We start from the raw sequence: 20,471 nt of genomic DNA, 5'->3' as shown, positions 1-20,471 counted from the left end.
AGAAGGATGTTTACCTGCTCAGCATATCAGCCATGATATCTAGTGCCTCCAATTGAACAGACACATCTTCCTGCTTGGCAATAGCACTAGTGAGACGCCCTGTGATCTTTTTGCAAACATTAGCTGCTAATGCAGAACCTGAAATACAATAAAACCTCAGCATTTCCATAATGAGAAAATACAGTTATTAACAGCAGAGATCATGCCTCTGACTATGGGAAGCAACTTGAATTTAACATGAATCATCTTTCCCACCCAATAAAACAAGTTTAAACAGCAAGTTTCTTTGCTAATGTAAAGTATTATGCTCTGCATTAGAACTGAAAGACTCCCTATCTACCCCAAAACATACAGAGTAGGACGGCTTTAGTTTCATAAGTTGTACGTAAGAGAAAGGATAGTGCTTTTGGCAGGGCAAGCAATGGAAAGCAAAGGCCAAGATAAGCTTAGAGCAATAAATGGAAGGACCACAGGTAAAAATAAAGTAACTAAGAGAAGCACAGAAGTAGATAGAGCCACTTTAAAAAAAAAAAAACAAACAAACAAGGTCAAACCCCTTTACACAAGAAGCTATTTAAGTCTACTTGAAAGACTGCTAAAATAAACACTGTATGTGTTTTAAAACTCATGTTAAAATGTATTTGCTACACCTGCATAGTTTCCCCCAACATACACAGCTCATTCAATGTTGCTCAGAGTAATTTTACAAACCAACTCATTTCCTGATGGCTAGCACTCATCTTTGTCTGCATGAAGGGTTTTTTGTTGTTTTCATTTAAATCACACTTTTGGAATGTTGATGTGAAATAAAAGCCATTCCAATCCACATTTTAATTATTTATTTTTAAGTTTATGCATCTCACTACTACCCCATTAACACGTGATTATTTATTGGTGGACTTTCAATAAAGGATGTCAAAATCAGAGTGTGTTTGTATTGTTTGTTTGTTTCTATTTAAGCAACTTCAGTCTCTAAAAACTACATTTTCAAAGCCCTCTTCATCAGCCTTCTCATTCATACCCTACATACAATATCTGAAATCCACTTGAGTAAAAAAGTAGTACTATTAACTGAAGAGCTGTTCATCATTAGCATCTCTTCTGGAGCCAGCTGCCTTCATTTAAAACTACAAGCAAGCATTTCAGTAACTTAACAGGCAATTGTTAGAAACATTAGGTACACTCCAAAACACTTACCGAAACTGAGGCAAGAAATTTGATCATTAAAGAAAAACATGCAATTTTTAATTTAACAGTATTCTATCAACCAAAAAGCAAGAAGAGGTTTAGTTATGAGTACAGCCCAGAGATGTTCCACCAGATGATTATTAAAATAGAAGCTTTTATGCTCCATTTGTTATGCCAATGTTCCTGTCACACAAGTTTTTTTCCTGAAGAGTTGCATCAGAGTGGGAAACTAAGTTTTTTAAACCACCAAAATTCCGAAGTACAGTAACAGAACAAACTAAAAAAACATCCTGAATACAAAACACCTTACCACTGGAAGCTGGGGGGAGTTCTCCAATCACAGTTTTAAGGCCAATGCTTGAAATGTCACGCAACTGTTCTTTATCCGAAAGCATGTTTGTACAGAGTGTATCTACAATGGTCTCCACTTGATACTCCTTCACTTTGCTCACCAAAGGACCAAGGCTGTATAAGCAGAAGAAAGGCAATACATTTGCAATGATAAATAAAAACATCAAAATCCTTCGTTTTTATTTCAGTATTTTGTTCGAAATCACAAAGTTAAGATCGCTTTCGGTAGCAACATAAAGCAAATGTTTTAAATCTGACCGCTTTTAGCTGGTTAGGTTGATAATCTATCTACTTACATCTAGTAACAAAATACAGATTTAGCACATCTGTTTTCTTTTTTCTTTTTTCTTTTTTAATCTAGTGATGGAAACAATTTTGTATGACTGCTCTGCTTCATGGTACCAAAACCTGAGTCCCTCTTACTTCATCACACTTAATGCCAAGTGTTGTAGGCGACAGCCAAGGTTTATAAAATTACCTACCCAGAAACATCAGTTTATGTACTTGATTATTGCTGCCTACAAAGTTCAGACAAGAAAGCAAACCTCGTTACTACCACATCTTTATTCTACAAAACACTTGGGTTCTTTTTGACATGTTCACTCTATACCATAGAGTGCCTTAACAGAATACAGCAGTGAAATATAAAACAAAAACATGACAAATCTTCACTCACAGAGACCCTTATCAACACTGCACTTAGGGGAAAAAGAGAAAATGTCACTGAAAGGTTAATGTTTAGTCATCCCAAATATTTCAAGGATGATGACAATTTTGTTTCTCTTATCAAACGCTTCCTTTTGTTCAAAGCACTGAAGCAGCAGATAGCCCAGTGAAATCTACTTCACTGCTAAGAAATACAGTATCCTTCACTATCTTCCTAAACCTACTGTCAACTTCCACTGCCTCTCCATTGTTAATACCCTATTCCAGAAAGGAAGTTATGCAAAAAATCACAATGCCTTATTCTGTCTCTATTTCCTTCTAACACTAGCAAGCAATTCTTCCACTTCCTTCTTGAGGCTCTAGGAAAGACACATGAGCAGGACTGTGGTTTTATTGAGCTGTGTAGAGAAGTACACACACCTTTTCTCTCCCACAAACCCAATGCTGTGCCGTTACACAGAGGAGATCTATAAAATGTCACAGAGTACATGACTCACAGTGGCTTGGAGGCCTCCATCCATTTTTCCTCATTTTGCACCAATACTGAAAACATTCCCATGATCTTGGCTGTGCTAACACATTTTCTTACTGGGTTTGATCACTAAACACTGCAGGGTACAATTAAATCTATTTGTTGTGAAGCAAGAGGGGTAGTTCAGAAAAAAAAGACCTTATTTTAGTACACAGCATATTTCATAAGTAATCAAAACTAGAATCAAGAACCACAATACAATTGTTTCTACACTGCAAAACTGGTACTGTAAGCACTCACCCACAATCACCAAAGCTTTACCAGCAAAACAAGAAAGACCACCTTGCAAAAATAAGTTACTTTAAAATTCCATTCAGCTGTTAACATTCAAAAAGAAGCATGAGAACTTAAGTTTCCTCACTGCCCCTCTCCCCCTTTCACTCGAGACTTGCTTACTTAGTTCTAACTTTTTTTTCTTTTTTTACAACACCTGCCTTCAGAAAAACTACCTCAGAAATGGGAAATCTCAGAAATTCTGGAAAATTAGCATTGTAAGCCACGCAATCAAAAAACCGTGCGTTCATCAAAAACACAGCAGTTAACCCAGACAGACAGTAACTGCTCTGAAAGACATACCTCCCTAATTTTACAAGCTTCTGCATCTTGATCTCAACAGCTATTTTCTCTGTGGTGACATCTGTAACATTATTACCCTATCAAATCATGCTTACTGGTGTGATGTCAACACTGAAACCATAGACTGGAACCACAGACTGGCCTGGGTTGAAAAGGACCACAATGATCACCTGGTTTCAACCCCTGCCATGTGCAGGGTCACCAACCACCAGACCAGGCTGCCCAGAGCCACATCCAGCCTGGCCTTGAATGCCTCCAGGGATGGGGCATCCACAGCCTCCTTGGGCAACCTGTTCCAGTGCATCACCACCCTCTGTGTGCAAAAACTTCCTCCTAATATCTAACCTAAACCTCCAATTTTAGTTTAAAACCACTCTCCCTTCACTATCACTATCCACTCTGGTAAACAGATGGACTTCCTCCTGTTCATAGTAAGAATCTCAAAAGGTGAGATGCAACACAAAGCTACTGTTACTGAGTTTGTAGAGGCTTTGGTTTGGCACTGAACCTACAAGAAGGAATAGCAGCCAAACAAGAAGCTGCATGCAAGTCACACAGGAGCACAAGCAATGGCCTGAGGCAAAAATGGAGTCAGTAGTAGCAAGGACCAGCTACAGGAAACAGGAATTGTGTAACTGTAGAATTAACAGAAACATAGATGTATCTCCAGAAAACAATTTTTTCTTCCATAAAAATAAAAGGGCTAATGGATAGCACTGTCTTGATCTTACATGCAGACATTCCCCTAGTTATGTTTTAATACTGATCCAGATGTCTCACCAAAGAAATCCTACCGTTCAATTTGTGACACCATCCCAATGCTTTTCCACCTGTGGCACACGCTTCAGGTTATACACATCACCATCAAATTCAACTCAGAAGAAAGCAGAGAAGGCTTTCATGACAATCTATAGATCCTCTCTCTCAGTGCAAACACTGACAAATAGTAGAAGCTGTGTTTTGATATGATGGGCTCACCTACACTGGTTATGATTTCAAAAAGTGGCAAGACGTGCAACACTGTTATTCTTTAGGACTAATTTTTCAAAAGCTTAAACTCTGGTGCTATGACTTTTTTTTTTTTGTGAAAGTGAGGGTGCAACTTGAGGCCCACACACAGGTCCAAGTGAGCCTGTGGGGGAAAAAAAAAAACCAACAAAACCATTTGGATGTGGTGCTCAGACACAGAGCACCAGAAGGTTGTTAGAGCTAGGGTAGTATGGTTGGGTTGCGTTGGACTTGATGACTTTTAAGGTCTTTTCTAACCTGAGCTGTCCTATGATTCCATGATGGTTCTCTCTGGTCTGTTCTCTCCTATGCTGCCAGGACAGCAGGTGAGCGACTTCAAGAGCCAGAGGAACCTCCAGATAGAGCCAAGCCCTACAGATCAGAAACCATTCATGTTTCTGCAGCTTACAAGGGTGGAGAAAAATTTATCTGTTCTTCAACAATGTGTACAATGTACAGAGACAACCACCTCACTAACCAGAAATATATGGAAATAAGGGCATGAACAAATGCAGAAAAGGAGCATATTAAAGCCAACTGCAAACTCATCATGTTAGGAGAACATTAGAATGGGATGCCTCCATGTAAACTAAATTTCTTCTACACTGAATTTTTATACTGCGTATGCCTGCTTTTCATTAACGCTTAATTCTAGCAAAGTTAACAGAGACCAACATGATCCCTGCCAGGTTATAGTAAACTCCAGCTTTGGAGAGCTGAAATTAAACAAGAAAACTGAATGATCTTGTTATCAAAATAATATTAAAGTCTTCAAATCTATCCCAGTATTTATAAAGTACATGAGATCTTTGAGACTGCAGACATTTAGGGCCATAACATCACTGAAATACTGGAAGTTTGGAGAAGTTTTACACATTATTTTGCCATCTACTTGTAAAATAGATTAACACATTTAACACCAGAACAACATTCAACTAGAAGTAACACATTTAACACCAGAACAACATTCAACTAGAAGTATCTGTCAAGTTTAATTCCTTGTTAGCCTTAAAAGGAGTATCTTGTGGAAAGGTGGACTGTCTTGTCAAGTTGATTAAAAAACAGTAATAAAGTTGTAGTGTACGAATTTACAATTCAGTGTTCACTGTTTGGAAACAAATAGCAATTACCACACTTTCAGAACACCTTGGTCACAAGTCAGTCTGATAAACAAGCGTAGATCTTTTGTTTTGCTTTTGTAAAATGCTTTGAAAGGTTAAATTGGAAAAAAAATAGAACAAGTTCAAGATACTGGAAAAGAGGTGGGAAAAAGGTGGGATAACTTCAAACTTCATACAATTGATCATAGAATATAATAAGGAAATTATGAGATGATGGTGCAGAGCTAAACCCTGATTAACGAACAGTTACACAGTTCCAGAGAAGTGAAGATATGTGATATGTTCTACCATAATTGTACCACAGTACTGAAAAGAAACTATCTGGATGCAAAGTATTTCCTTTCAGCAATTACAGGAGGGAAAAAAGAAAAGCTTTGGTTTTATTTCCTAAGTTTCTGAGAGTGATTCTGAATTAAAAGCACAAGTTTCACATTAAAAAAAAAAGGAAGCACTGGCACTAAGTCAGCTGCACAAAACCAGAAAAGAAATAAAAAAAAAATCAACAGGCAAGCAGAAATTCTGTCCAAGCTAGCATGATACTAATCTCTTAATAAAGGCCATTATTCTGAAAGCAGATAGTCAAAAACCTAAATCAAGTTCTGCCACTCAAGCAAAAGCTTTCTTCAACTTAGTACTTATATCAACTAACTCCCACACTACTGTATTACAAAAATCCACAAATATGTTAAGACAGAAGAATCACCCTCAAGTCTTCACAGTCTAAAGGAGAAAGTTCCTTACTTCACATGTATTGAGAGACAAGCAAACAGTGTGCAAGCTGACAAGCAAAGCTGTCTTCCTTGTTTTACTGGAGTTCAAATCCAGCTCCCCAGGAACACAGCTGGATTCTCAGTTCACCACTAGCTAATAAAACTGTGAGGAAGGCAGTTGTAGGGAAACTTGTGGGTCACTCATCACAATTCAGAAGGAAAGGCTTGAGGCAACAGCATTCACCATACAGGCACTAAATAATGTTAGTTTAGGAGCTCAAGACTGTATTTGCTAAGAATGAGAGTAAGACAACCCCAAGCTTTCATCACCTCTTTGGTACTACTGGGGGGGGCGGAAAAAACAACCACCCTTATTTCTGTGTTTTTTTAGTAGTAGAAATTTGAGGATGTGCAGCTTAAGTCTTAAGTGCTGTCAACAAGGAAGTGCCCCCTGCTATTAATTTTACTTGCTGACCTACATGCGCTTTGGATTTTCTCACCGTTATGAAATGCCGCTGGGCACCACACTGAATTCACTTCTGAGCGTAAGGTCAAACAGGACAGTGAATTTGCTCATTTTGGAACTGCATATTTTACTGGCTCCCACTAATGGGTGGGGCTGCTGTCCTTTTGACTGTGCATGGGGCAAAAAGAATGAGCTGGTCAAACAGCTTAGAAGTACCTATAGGGTAAAGAGAAACTCACATGCTCCAAGCTCCTGTGAAACTCTAACTTCTACCCCATCTCAGAACACCATGGTTTTCATGCCTTTTGCAGCAATGGCTTCCAAACACATTCCAACTTCCTTTACACTTTTCATACTTCTCTCTCCACATACAGCTCAAACCACAGGATGACTTAGATCTTTAAAACCACAGTTCCACCTGATCACCTATTTTCTCCATTCCCAAAGTAAGATAGTGCTTCAACAGCTCAAGCTAAGCTGCTACTCTGCAGTTGGAATTCAAACTCAGAAGACTGCAAGCCAGGGATTCCAGCTGAACTCAAAGGACTGAGACCTACAGTTTTCATTTGATGACAACTAGCAGACATGCCTCTCTGTATGTGAAGACAAAAATAAAAATCTTCCTTCCCCAACCCTGCTGTATGTGCCCCAATGCTGCTTCCCTTCTTTCTCACATCAAAAAAAAATAATCACAGTAACAAGACTTAACTGTCATCAAAAATGTTCAACAGAAGCCAAAGGCAGCAAGCAAGTGCAATCTATCACAAGAACCAAATATGTGCATTGAAGCACCATGTGTAACTTACTATGTAACAGCAATGACAGAGTAACATCTTGACACTAGTGGTCAATCATAGACAAACCTATCAGCTTCTCTTTCAGCAGCTGCACTCACAATGCCTCACACCCATGACCTCAACAGAGCATTTGTGCTTGAGGCACAGCACCTACTCTAATAAGCCTGGAACACGCAATTCCCCGTTGCAGAGATAATCACACCTACTCCTCTACACGCCAGCCTTCACAAACTGTAACCTGCCTGGTTTCTTTCTCTCCACCACCACCACATTACTTGGGTTATAAAACCTGCTCAAAATAAGGACAATTTGGGGATTATTTATTATTAAAAAAAAAAAAAAAAAAAGGCAGCAGAAAAGGTGAAACATATTTACCAAAAGCATGCACTGAAATATTACATTTGACCAATTCCAGCTTTATTATAGCACCAATCTTGACAGATTTGACGTTGAGGTCAACTCCTCTGATCAGACCACAGACAACAATCAACCCAGTGCCATAAATTCAGGAAGACTGCAGCTTACTCCTCACCCTTTGCTGGGAAGTTAAACTCAGGCCCTTCTCTGGCACTGCCCTTTAATTTAGGACAAAGGGATTGTATAGACATCTTCAGATTCCACCTAACCATCTCCACAGTTACTAAATCCTGGACAGCAGGGATTTACAAGACTATACCTACAATCTTAATCTTAGCACATTACTGTTTCAATCAAGTTAACTGAAGAATACAGTTTTATTAAAATAATTTTTGGACGCTGATAGCAGCAATGGCCATTTTCCCCTAACAGATGGGCTCCTGGTGAGCTTGCACATGACTATCTGCCAAGACACAGATTACCACCAAGAATTTTCTCTCTCACAAACGCATCAAGCCATCCCTGACTGCATTCCTAAAAGCTGAAACATTTTCTCCAGTTGCTCAAAAAGATCACAAGTTTCTTCACAAGCTGATCGTAGTCTTCCGCCAGGCTTTCCCCTCAACATTTTACCAGTGCATCACTAGTTTATCTTCAAATACACACCACTGTTAGTCAGCAGCTACTAATGGCATCAATTCCCTATCCTGCACTTGCTGCAGAGTAAATTGTTTTGCAGGCAACCCAAGCAAAAATCATCTAAAACAGCAACAATCATAATTCCAAGGTATGATAACTGTCTACAGTAGTCTGGAAAGTGGGAACTCCGCCATTTCAGTCAAAATGCTGCAGTCCAGAAAAGTGTCACTGCAGAACCTGTAGAAAGTATTTCACATCCATAATGCTTCATGCTCCAACAGAAGTACTGTAAATTGAAGACTGGTAAGCATAAACGAGCAGATGTACAGTTATGGAAATACATTCAGTTAAAACTGAACAACAGCAACCTTTCAAAAATACAGCTAGCTTTCAGAGTAGCAATCCAGGAAGTCAGCAAACTCACTCTCTAATAAAAGTAACCTGGTTAGTGAGATTCCAAGTAGCAATATCATCTCTAAGATCCTATCTTCTGCTTTTGCAATGACTTGTGTAGCTCTCTTAAAATACATCTTCTACATCTGTCCTGGTTTCAGTTGGGATTATTTTCTTCCTCGTACTTAACACAGCACTGTGTTTTGGATTTAGGAGAAGAATAATGTTGATAGCACACTGATGCTTTAGTTGTTACTGAGCAGTGCTTACACAGAGTCAAGAACATCTCAGCTTCTGCTGGTGACAGCAAGGAAGCTGGGGGTGCACAAGCAGCTGAGATGGGACAGAATCAGGAGGGCCAGAGGGCTGTCCCATACTACATGGCATCATGCTGAACAGTAAAAGAGTTGGCTGGGACAGGGGCAGCCACAACTCAAGGACTGTCTAACCATCAGTCAGTGGATAGTGAGCAATTGCTCTGTGTACCACCTGTTTTGTATATACTTTTATTATTATCATTGTTGCTATATTCTCCTCCTTTTACATCCTATTACGCTGTCTTCATATCAACCCACAAGTTTTACCTTTTTCCAATTCTCTCCCCCAACCCACTGCAGTAGGAAAAAGTGAATGGCTGCTTGGTGCTGAGCTGTTGCCACAACATCCTACACATCTGCAGCTGGCACTGCCCCTTATACAGCAATGATTTTGACAGACCACCTCCACCAAAAACAGTTGCTCCATAAGTGAAAATACCTAAAATTATTATAAGGATGTTTTTTTTTAACAATTGAGCAACTAATAAAATCTTAAGTATGTTTATTTTGTAAATGGAATTTGCACTAAAATAAACTAATTTAAACTAAATTAATTGGAATTTAGCTGGAATTTAAACTAAAATAATCAGAGTAAAAGCTGGTCAATTAGATCCACTAGATCATCAGTTAAGAAAAGTATAGCATAGTGGACATGAGATAGTGGAGTTCAGGATCTTGCACAGAGGAAATGAGGAAGCAGGACTGCAACTCTAGAGGAGGGCTAAGTTCAGCCTCTCCTGGGATGTACTTGAAGGAATCCCACAGGTGAAGGGTATGGAAGATAAAGGAGTTTTAGAGAGCTAGTCAGCAATCAAGCATTACTTCCTCCAAGCTCAAGATCAGTATAACACTAATGAGTTTTAAAAAAAAAAAGTCATCAGGAGTAATCAGGATACATACACTATGAAGAGTCACACTGAAACAGGGTGGTAGCCTTCTAGGATGGAATGACAGGGTAGGCAGATAAGGAGGGAGCAGTACATGTTGCCTATGCTGACTTCAGCAAGGCTTTCAGTACTGCTGCCTTGTTGGAAGCGTGGGCTCAATGAGTGGGCAGCATGGTAGATTTGAGCCTAAAGAGCCTGATGGGCAAAGCTCAGAGGGTTGTGATCAGTGGCACACCAGCTGCAGATCCCTAGTTAGCAGTGCCCCCCAGGGGTCAGTACTGGGTCTGATCTTGTTCAATTTATTCAGCAATGACCTGGACAAAGAGGAAGAGTGAGTGCACTCTCACTAAGCTTGCCGATACAAAACTGAGAGGAGTGGCTGATAATCCACAAGGCTACACAGCCATTTAGAGTGATCTCCACAGTCAAGAGAGGAGGAACCTCATGGAATTCAAAGGCATGTACAGGATCCATCATTTAGGTAGGACCAAGTCCATGCCCCATAACAGGATGGGGGGCTGACCTGATGGCATGCAGGCCTATGGAGGAGGACCTAGGGGTCCTGTGGACAACAAATTAACCATGAGCCAGCAGTGTGCCTTTGTAGCTAAGAAAGCCAATGATATCCTGGGATGCATTAGGAATAGTACTGCCAGCTAGTTAAGGGAGGTTATCTTCCCTCTTCACTATGTCCTGGCAAGGCTATATCTAGAATATTGTGTCCTATCAGGGCTCCATAGTACAAAAGACATGGAAGCTCTTGCAGTGAGGCCAGTAGAGAACTATGAGGGTAATTTGGGGACTGGAACAGCTCTCTTATGAAAGATAAGAGAGCAAGGACTGTTTAGCTTGGAGAAGACCAGGCTAAACATCAATGGATGTAAGTATCTTATAGGAGTGGTGCCCACTGCTAAGACAATAGGCACAAACATAGGAGGCTCTCTCTGAAAGCTCTCTCTAAAAGCCAGAAGCACTTCTGTAAGTAAGCGAACACTGGCACAGGCTGTCCAGAGAGGCTGTGGGGTTTCCCCCTTGAAGATCAAAAACTGCCTGGACACGGGCCAGGGCAGCCTGCTCTGGGTGACCCTGCTTTAAGCAGAGGCTGAACCAGATGGTTCTAGAGCACCTTGCCAATCTCAACCATTCTGTGTGGTTCTGTGCACAACAAATGCTTATTTGCTAATGTTTAAAGATGATGAATCACTGATGTGATATAAGCCATTCATCCAAATGTTTGGAATTAGTTACTAGAAAGTGTTTAAGTACACTTTGAGTCAGCATCTTCATTCCTATTTATGCAGCAGCAACTGTGACAGTGTGACCTTTAAGTAGAATACATTTGAAAATACAGTTGTCCATAGAGTATCCTCTTTATTACAGACATCATCTCATAACCAACTACAGTATGAAATCAGCATTTTAGTTGCTAAATAAACACACAAGGAAAAGAAGAAAAAAAAACACAAATGGAAAAATATATTTGACTCGAATTACCAATATAGCATGATGTATAACAGTGTATTACTGCACATCCAAAACACTTCAAAAGCTGCTGAACCAGATCAGCCACACAGCATATGTGCATCATCCTGTTCACATTAATGACTCACACTCACAGCTTCAAGCAGGGTTCCCTATACTGAACTACTGCCCAGAGAAGTCACATTGATAAATGCAGTTAAACTACAAGGAGGCAAGAGGAATCACTCAAAATAATTATTTTAATGCCTTGTTTTTATTTGTATTTTGAGATAGGTATATACACATATGAATGGTTATTTTAAGTTTCATGTATGAAATAATACAAATTTGTCAGAACTGTTTTCAACAGCAGAGCATCACATCATAAACAACTGCTCAGAATGAGCAGCAGTTCATCCTAAAACTGAAGCACTGAACATATGAACTCATCAGTGGCAATTTGGGCTATCAGAACATTACTAACAGTGAAGCACAAACATCTTATGCTTAGGCACACCATTCTGCTTGTTTAATTCAGATGCATGTAATCTTAGATAGAACTACAGGCAGTATAGCTACTGCCACCAAAAGGTACACAGGATACCATTCTGGACTACATGAATAGCCTTCAAATGTGAATGCTGCAAGAGTGTCCAAAAGTGTTTTCTATATTGGTATGATAATCTATGATTATCAGGTAGAGCAAAAACCTCCTTCAGAGTAAAACTGACAGGGACAGCCAAGGTAAAAAAAAAACAAAAACAAAAACAACTAAACACCTGACCTAGTTTGCGTCCACTGTCTGGAACAACAGGAGTTTGATGAGTACAACCCTTTCTCTTCTACTGGGTCTACTGATTGACTTTTACTACAAGAGTACTAAACTCAGTTGATTAACTTCCCTTTTTATTCAGAGGTGAACAGCACAACTGTCTTGCAAGGTTGCTATCCAAAGTATCCATCAACTCAAAGTGTGAACCAAAAGCAAACATACTTTATCCTATCCAAAAGCAGCACAATCTAACTGAAAGGGTCAAGAACAAAACCAGCATGTGCTTGGAAGAGATGAGAAAAAAGTTAATTAGCATTTTAACAAGCAGTGCACTTCCTAACTAGATGTGAAAGAGATCAGTGGATAAGGCAAAACTTACTTGTTACTACACTTGCCTAAGAACAAATATTGCTTTAAGGCTGTTCTCAGTATTTTAAATCTGCTCTCTTCAGTGACCTCAGTTAAACAAACCTTGAAAGAACTATTCTCCTTCAAGAGATTCTTTCCTGTTCAAGGAGTAATCTATACCACTACCATTCAGAGTTTCCACAGACCCAGATGGAAGAGGAAGCTCCCCTAACAAATTGGGAATCTTTCTTCCTCAAGAAAAGGGCTGTCTGAAACACGGATTTAGAGGTACTAAGTTTCCATGTACCTTTAAGACGCTCCTCTGAGAGGGAATCTATACTTGAATGGGTCATCAAGCATCAGCCTGATTAAAGTTCCTGCTGATAGTCTCTAAAGAGCACCAGAGCATTTAATTTAATAAGGTAACCTAAACAGTTTATGCTTTCCTCAGCTGGAAGGGACAGAAAATACTTGACAAGTAAAGAACAGAAACAGCACACAAAGTTGGGAAAAATACGCTGGTCAAATTTAACTTTTCAACAAATCACATTTCCATCCAGTACTGTAGCAGATGGAAGACACTGCATCACCTCCAAATGTCTTAAAAAAGCTACAGTTTAACTGCACCTCAACCTCTCCTATCCCTTACCCCCACTACACTGCTGTGCTACCAATGCTTATCTGATCATAGGAGGAAAGAGCTAAGCCAGAAGAAATCTAACTCCCCAAACCAGTCTACAACAAAATCAGATATGCAACAGTGCAAAAAAAAAAAAAAAAAAAAAAAAAAAAAAAAAAAAAACAAGGGTGAGAACATCAGAGCAACAGCAAAATTAGCTTAAATTCACTTAAAACTGTTGTAAAACAGTACTGTGAGTCTAAGTTACCTTAAGAAAAGAAGGCATTTTACAGTGTTCTTCCAACCTACAGTGTCCCTCAAGCATATCTGCAAGGGATTGGGACCAGACCAAACAGAACTTGATATGTTCAAGAACATATACATTTTAGATGAAGGCTCCAATTTCTCTGAAAACTTTTATCACATTTCTTACCCCCTCACAAGAAGCTAAATGCTGTTCTTTAACATGATCTGGATTATTTTTTTTTACTAGAAGTATTCTAAACATTAAATTGATTCTTTCATTTTAATTAAATCCAAGTTTTTCTCAGTCGAAGAGAACTCTTAAAAAAAAAAAAAAAAGGAAGACGCTTAATAAGAGAAGTATAGGGCACACCTACATGCACAGACAACCATCTATCCTTTCAATTTCTTCCCTCTGCAGCCTTTCTTTAATGTTTTAATAAACGCTACTTTAGACTGGAGTTTCAAAGTTCTAACCTTGCCATTACAGACTGTTACATACACCTCACACACATTAATCCGAACTTCAGGTGACTTCAAGTGAGCATTCCAGAAGAGCACTGCATGTATGCTGCAACAAGTTTTACCACAAAATGTTACTTCAGTAAAAGACAATTCTAAGCCTTAGCCAAGTTCCATAATTACATAATGTCTTTCATGCATCTCTCTCTCCTGAGTACAGGCACTCTGTTTCAAAGCCATAGAATGTAAGCTGCACTACAAGAGATTCTGACATTCCACAAGTTCAAATGCAAGAGCAACATATTATCTTGTGTTACTTTCTCTCCGAAAGGTTTTAGTTATCTCTTAGAATATTTCAGAAGGTGATGTAAATACTTCTTGTAAGTATAGAAGCAGATGTATGAGCAGTCCTTAATCTTCTGCTCTGTTAGTTTCTGTTAGTTTGATGGCATCAATTGTAAAGAAAGCTGAAACAACCTGATCCAGTCACAACATGAAAATCCTCTTCAAATCAGTCCCAAGCTCCTCCACAGTGAATTTACTTCACTACATGCCTCATGAAATGTAAAACTTTCAGTAGCTCAGTTGGAATATTTAAAGAAAAAAAGTTGATCATGAGCAAGAAATAATGTCAGGAGTACCAAGGAGCTTCTCAGAGATGCCCTCCTGAGAGGGCACAAAAAGCTAGAAAGATTGGGTGTAGAAAGCTACAATAAAGGTAGCAACTCTTCAGAGAGGTACAATAGCCAGAAAAGCTACCACAGGTAAAGTTAATTCAGTGAAGGAAGAAAGGGTACCAAAGCTGCAGAAGCCTCTGAAAAGCAAGTAACTGCACCACGATCCCATAAAATATTTGCAGTTCCTGCAAAGCATGTAAAACCACACGATCACTTGAATGCTAGTGAAGAGGCAAGTTCCATGTTTGATAACCAAGACTGTGCATTTACCTTATGTTTTTGTTTCTGCCTGAAAACACTCCAGTACAACAATTCTATCATCTACCTTCTCACTGTCAAACATCATTGCAGCAACTACCCACCAACTATCATCTTATAAAACCTACTTAGAATTCAAGAGTCATCACCAGAGAACAAGCATTTTAATCATATACCATCAGCAATGACTGTACACCATATTTATCACCTTAAATCCAAAGTGTTACATTGCTGTATCAACAAAAGAAACTAAAACTAAGGCAGATAACCTAAAAGGGTTCCTCAGTGGAAAAAAAAAAAAAATTCCAATTAATTCAGCACAGCAGCAGTCCTTTAAGTTTTTTGTTTTCTGTTTTTCCTTTTTTAAACTAACCCTTTGTTTTTCAGTCAACAGACAATTCTTTATACCATAGAAAAAGAATACATACCATTTAACAGCTAAGTTCTGCACCTCACCGTTTTTATCTTCCAGTAATTTCAAAATCATCTTCACCACCTTTCTTTCACTGTCATCATCCAGCTTGATAGAATCTTTCTGTAGTTCTGTCATCAAGTCATTAGTAGCCATAAACCTGACAAAAGACAGTCAGATAATTATTGCTGAAAGAATATGGGTTACTCACGGTGCTCTACAAGACAAGATTTTCAGTTTCCACCATTTGTTATCACACGAACCACACAGTGTTATCTACTTTGTGTTGCAAGCAGCATTTCTTCTACTTACACAATAAATAGGAAGAAAATACAATTTTAAAACACAACTTTTAGTTAGGTCATCACTTTTCCTTGATGAGGATAGCTACACATCTTACCTCCACAGTTTACACAGTGATTCAGATGATCTCCATAACAAAGCTGACACTTTCCCCCATCTGAAATAGTTCTTCCATTAGCTACACCAACTTTGTTAGCTACACCAAGCTTGTAAGAAAGTCTCATCTCTGCTCTGAGGTTATTTGAAAAGAACTTTGAAACAAGAACAATACATTCTTCCAGATGTTCACAAGAAGAACGCAGGCATTAATGGAGAAACAGAAGTGAAACTATGATTTATGCATTTTTCATCATCTGCCCAGACTGGTTTATTTATAATCCAGACAATAGCCAAAGATGTTTATCCAGTCCTCAATCCAGGGTGAAACACTGAAGTCTCAGATTAATCCTTGAGAGATCAATCAAACAGAAGCAGCTTTCATACCAACTAATTTGGTATTAAATTCTGCTGTCACACTGACCAGCAGAAGAACATACTGAGAAATGACTTTCCAAAAATACTGCTTTCATGCCTCTTGTTTCTTTTCTTTCTGAAGTCTGTTTTCCAATCTGTTCCTCTTTCATGTGTCCTTTCTTCTCAAGCAAAGTAATAGAGATGCTTTACTCAATTACAGTTCCCAGGGGCTTCACTACCAATCCCAACCCCAACCAAATGCCCAGAGAAAAAACGGTCTGCAATTATCCAGTTAAGGCTGACATTTGGGCTTGAGATACATTAGCTGCAGACATCACTGCAGCTCAGGTCATACTTGGAAGGTTATCTCTACAGCTTGACCTGCTTGATACTTGTTGTATTGAAAATGAAAGCCAAGACTTCATAATCTTAACGTGCACCACAAACACCAGATGCCTCCCTTCACATAACAGACCAACTTCTTGTCTTTTAACAGCCATTCCAGGCTAATAGTCTTAAGATGTTTCTCACTAAGATAAGTGAAGGCCTCACTCATTTTCCATTCACTCCAAGAATCCCACTGAAGCAAGCCTACAATCTGACATGAACCAGATGCTTGCATGATGGATGTAAACAGCACCAGCCTTTAAGCAGAGCAAGGAAAAAGGCAACTTGAAAAGTAAATGTAACGGACAAATAGGATGGGAATAAGGACATCCACAAAGTCAAGCAGAACTTTAAGAAAGTCATCTCCACCTTACTGCTCCGTTTACTTTCTTTTCTTAAACCATGGCCTCCTATCATGCCCTTGATCAATAGCCCCCATTTGCTAGCCTTGTTAACTCTCACCCCCTACTTGTGACAATTTCCTTGACTCAGCAGAGATCACACATCATCAGTTCATCAGATTTCTGCACTAAACCACAACAGGGATCTTCCTGGCAGACAATAAAATAATCAAAATACCTAAACCCCACAGTGGTATGGGCAGGAATAGCAACTTTAAATCGAAGTAGCTGCTATTTAGAAACATGATTTTGAGTAGTTTAGATACGGTCTTTGGTCACAACTGCTTCCTCCTTGAATGCATCAAAGTTCCCATGGTGCAAAGCAGCAACATCTCTGTAGCTCCCAACCCTCCCCCCCCCTTCACAGAGCAGTCATACTCTTCCTCTGTGAGCACAGTGCTCCTCCCACAGCCCCAAAGTAAACTGTCACCTTCCACTGCTGCCCATTTAGAACTTCAGATGCTGGACAACAAATGTCACAAACAACTGCATCAGAAAAGTTAGTTTATCCAGAAACTGGAGGATTCAAATTTACAGTGAGATATATTGAAGCACTGTTGGCCATCGGCTCGCTGATAACAACGATACCATCTCTCTTCAAATACACATGGTCTAATAAAAACATCTATAAATACTGGTACTCAGAACTACTATATCCATTACGCAAATACACATCACAAAGTTCTCATATAAACCCCACGTAATGCTAACGCAGCCAGTTTGTAAAGGCCTACCAGCATTCATTTTCATGGTTTGTAATTCAGATTCTAGTTTTGGTCACTTTTTTTTTTTTATATTTCAGAATTCCTCAGTTGTTCAAAGATCCTGAAATGGGTAATCCATTAAACGTGATCTCCAAAAGTTAAAACTTGTTCTGTAGTTGAGATGCATCACTTGGAAAGAAGTGCTTGCTACAGCTGCATCAAGCAGGTATTACCCATTTATTTTATGCAAGAAGTTTTAAACTCACTGAAAACCAGGAGCAAATACATCACACCATTTCTTGAGATACCCTTCCCATGAGTGCAAAAGGCAAAGTTCACTTAACCACACACAAAAAGATAACAAAAATCAAGCTAAAAAATATTTGGTAATACTCAGAAGAGAAAAAAAAAAAAAAAAAAAATCTGTTTTTCAGTGTAATGAAACAACTCAGGCAATTCTGAACTATGTGCTTCAGATTAACCAACTTCAGATTTAAAATTTGGCAAGTTTGCAATTTAAGTTTTGCAGGTATCCTAACATAACATTCCAAATAGGTGGACGTAAAAAAAATACACAAATGTGCCCAGCGCTTCAACAGCTCTGTCAAAAGCAAGCAAAACGATTCCAAACCCATTTCTATGGCTATTTAACCATCAGCTGTTTTCTGCTAGACTTTAATATGCTAACAAGAGATTGATTTGAATGTCAGCAAGCTCCTGAACCCCAACCTAAGCACTGCAAAGCTGCAGCAATGGTGTAAAACCCAGGAGCGTTTCATACATATCTGTTCTGATGCACTCTGTTCAACAGCCCAAAGCTTCAAATGTGAATTTCTGGCAACTCATCTCAATGCAGATGAAGAAACGCAATTCTCTTTAAGCTAATGCTTTGTTAGAACCGCACACAAATAGATATATATATATTTCACTTATTACTGAGCGACCTCCCGAGGTCCCTTCCAGCCCCTACGATAGCAATACTATATTTCATTTTCTGATTTTTTTTTCCATTTTTATCTTTCCAGTTCTTACACAGCAACCACGCGATTCAATAAGAAGCACCGCTCAGAAACACAGCTGCCAGTCCCCACAGAACTACACTGGCTTCTCCCTCGGAACGCACGCAGCCTCAGAGGCAACACCAAGCCACGCGGGGGGCACAGAGCCGCTCTGCCCACAGCTGCGACACCCGGGGCACGGCGAGCTCCGGCCTGGACGGGCTGCGCGTGCGGAACGGCAAGAGCCGCGCGCCCGGCGGCCGGGACGGGCCTGGCTCACCCGGCCCAGCCCCTCGGCCCAAGCAGGCCGCCCGCGGCCCGGCCCCGCGCCTCCCACGGCCGCAAGCACGGCACGGGGCAGACGGCCCCGTTCCGCACGGCGGGCCGCCGCCTCCGCCCGCGGGCTCGGCCCCGCTCTTCGGTGTCGAAGCGGGCGCGGGCCGGGCCTCGCCATCACCGAGGCCTGGGGGCGGCGCGGGCCCCACCTGAAGTCCTTGTCGCTGGACGTCATCTTCTCCAGCAGGTTGGAGATGTGGTACGAGGCGCTCGCCATGTTGACGCCGGCGGCCTGCGGGAGGAGGAGAAGGAGAGAAGGAGGAGAGGGCGGCGTCCTGCCGGCCTGGCCGGCTCCACTTCGCCCGCTGCTGGGGACGGCGCGGGGCTGAGGAGGAGGGGGGAGGCGGGCGGGCTCCGCCGCCTCCTGAGCTGCGGCTGCACGGGGGCGGACGGGCGGGGCGGCGGCCGCTCGCGCTCGGCGCGGGGTCGAAGGTCGCCGGAGGCCCCTCGCGCCGCCGGCGCCGCCGATTGGTTCCGCGCGCGGGCGGGTGGCGCCGCGGCGTACGTGGCGCGGAGCGTGCGCGGGAAGCTCGAGCCGCTCTGCCGCCAAGGACTACGAGTCCCGGCGTGCACCGCGCCCGCCGCCTCAGCCGTCGGCGGTGCGTGTCGGGATTTGTGGTTTAGTGGGACGACGGAGCTTCGGTTGGTGGCCGGGGCGCGAGAGCGCCGCTCTGGTGGCACTGCCGCTTCCGTGGTGGTCTGTAGGAGCTGAGCTGTCTGAAGGCGTCGGACAGAAACCAACAGCGGCGATGTGAAAATGTAGCGTTCCTGGTGAAGAAAGGCACCTTCCTGCCTGTTTAAAACAACTCCAAAACACAGGTGCTTCTAAAAGCCCTGGGAGATGCAGAGTACACCAAGAGATTTTTTACATGTTGTACAGTCAATGAATATACAGATGTTATAGAATAGCAGAGAGCTTGCCTACATAGTCATTACACCAAAGCAGAAAACAGAAAAGATAGGAACCTCACCCATATCCTGGGCTTGCTTAGGAAACCCCAGCAGAGCAGATCTCCAGAAGACATCCTCCCCCACTGCTAGTCAGTTCTTAAATGGGTCTAGGAGAGATGGAGCCTGGCTCCACCCCTTCCAGCAACACAGGTGAATTGCCATACCTGTGCTCCTGTGGCTGACTTATTGCTCGCCTCAGGTGGTCAATCAGAGGTTCAGGCGGTGATTTAGCAGTTCCCATACACATATGTTGGCACAGCTTAAAAACCCATCCTGACAAACGGCAGCAGCAGTAGGTGGCAGCCAGCTGGGCTGAGCGTGTGCACATTCCTGAGAGCTGCATTAGGCTTGTGTGGAGTTGAGCAGCACAGTGCCCAGCAGCCTCCAGGCACATAGCATAGCTCAAGTGTTGGTGTCAGCAACTACATAGAAGTGCACTTGTTCAGCGTCAGCTTGGCCTACCTCCTTGCTGTACATGGCGGTCATATTGTTTTTCTGGGCAGCCTTTCATAGCAGCAGGAGGAAGGCCTGTGCTCTTTACCAAGTGAACAGGAGCTCTGAGGAGAAAGTTTTAGAGGTCAGGTGGACAGTAGTTGGCTGTGAGTCAGCAGTGTGCTCAGGAAGGCCAGTGGTATCACAGAATCACGTAATGGCCAGGGTTGGAAGGGGCCTCAAGGA

At 41.3% G+C, this 20,471-nt stretch overlaps 1 protein-coding gene across 2 annotated transcripts in view; it reads right to left on the bottom strand.

Annotated features, from left to right (window-relative positions):
* The window catches only part of CAND1 (cullin associated and neddylation dissociated 1), a 29,423-nt gene extending 9,503 nt beyond the window's left edge, over window positions 1-19,920 (bottom strand). The window contains exons 1-4 of one of the 2 annotated variants that reach the window (XM_048933920.1): window positions 19,814-19,920; window positions 15,277-15,420; window positions 1,499-1,653; window positions 15-138 (exon numbers count right to left, since the gene is read on the bottom strand). In XM_048933920.1, coding sequence (XP_048789877.1) covers window positions 15-138; window positions 1,499-1,653; window positions 15,277-15,416 — 419 coding nt within the window. In that variant the 5' untranslated portion in view covers window positions 15,417-15,420; window positions 19,814-19,920. Of the gene's footprint in view, window positions 1-14; window positions 139-1,498; window positions 1,654-15,276; window positions 15,421-18,991; window positions 19,196-19,813 lie in introns of those variants that run through there. The other variant, XM_048933919.1, reaches the window with a different exon arrangement.
* Window positions 19,921-20,471: the final 551 nt, after the last annotated feature.

The sequence above is a fragment of the Lagopus muta genome, chromosome 1 (assembly GCF_023343835.1).
Source record: "Lagopus muta isolate bLagMut1 chromosome 1, bLagMut1 primary, whole genome shotgun sequence".
Lineage (NCBI taxonomy): Eukaryota > Metazoa > Chordata > Aves > Galliformes > Phasianidae > Lagopus > Lagopus muta.
Note: the sequence above shows the minus strand (reverse complement) of the source record. Positions and strands in the feature narration are given on the sequence as shown.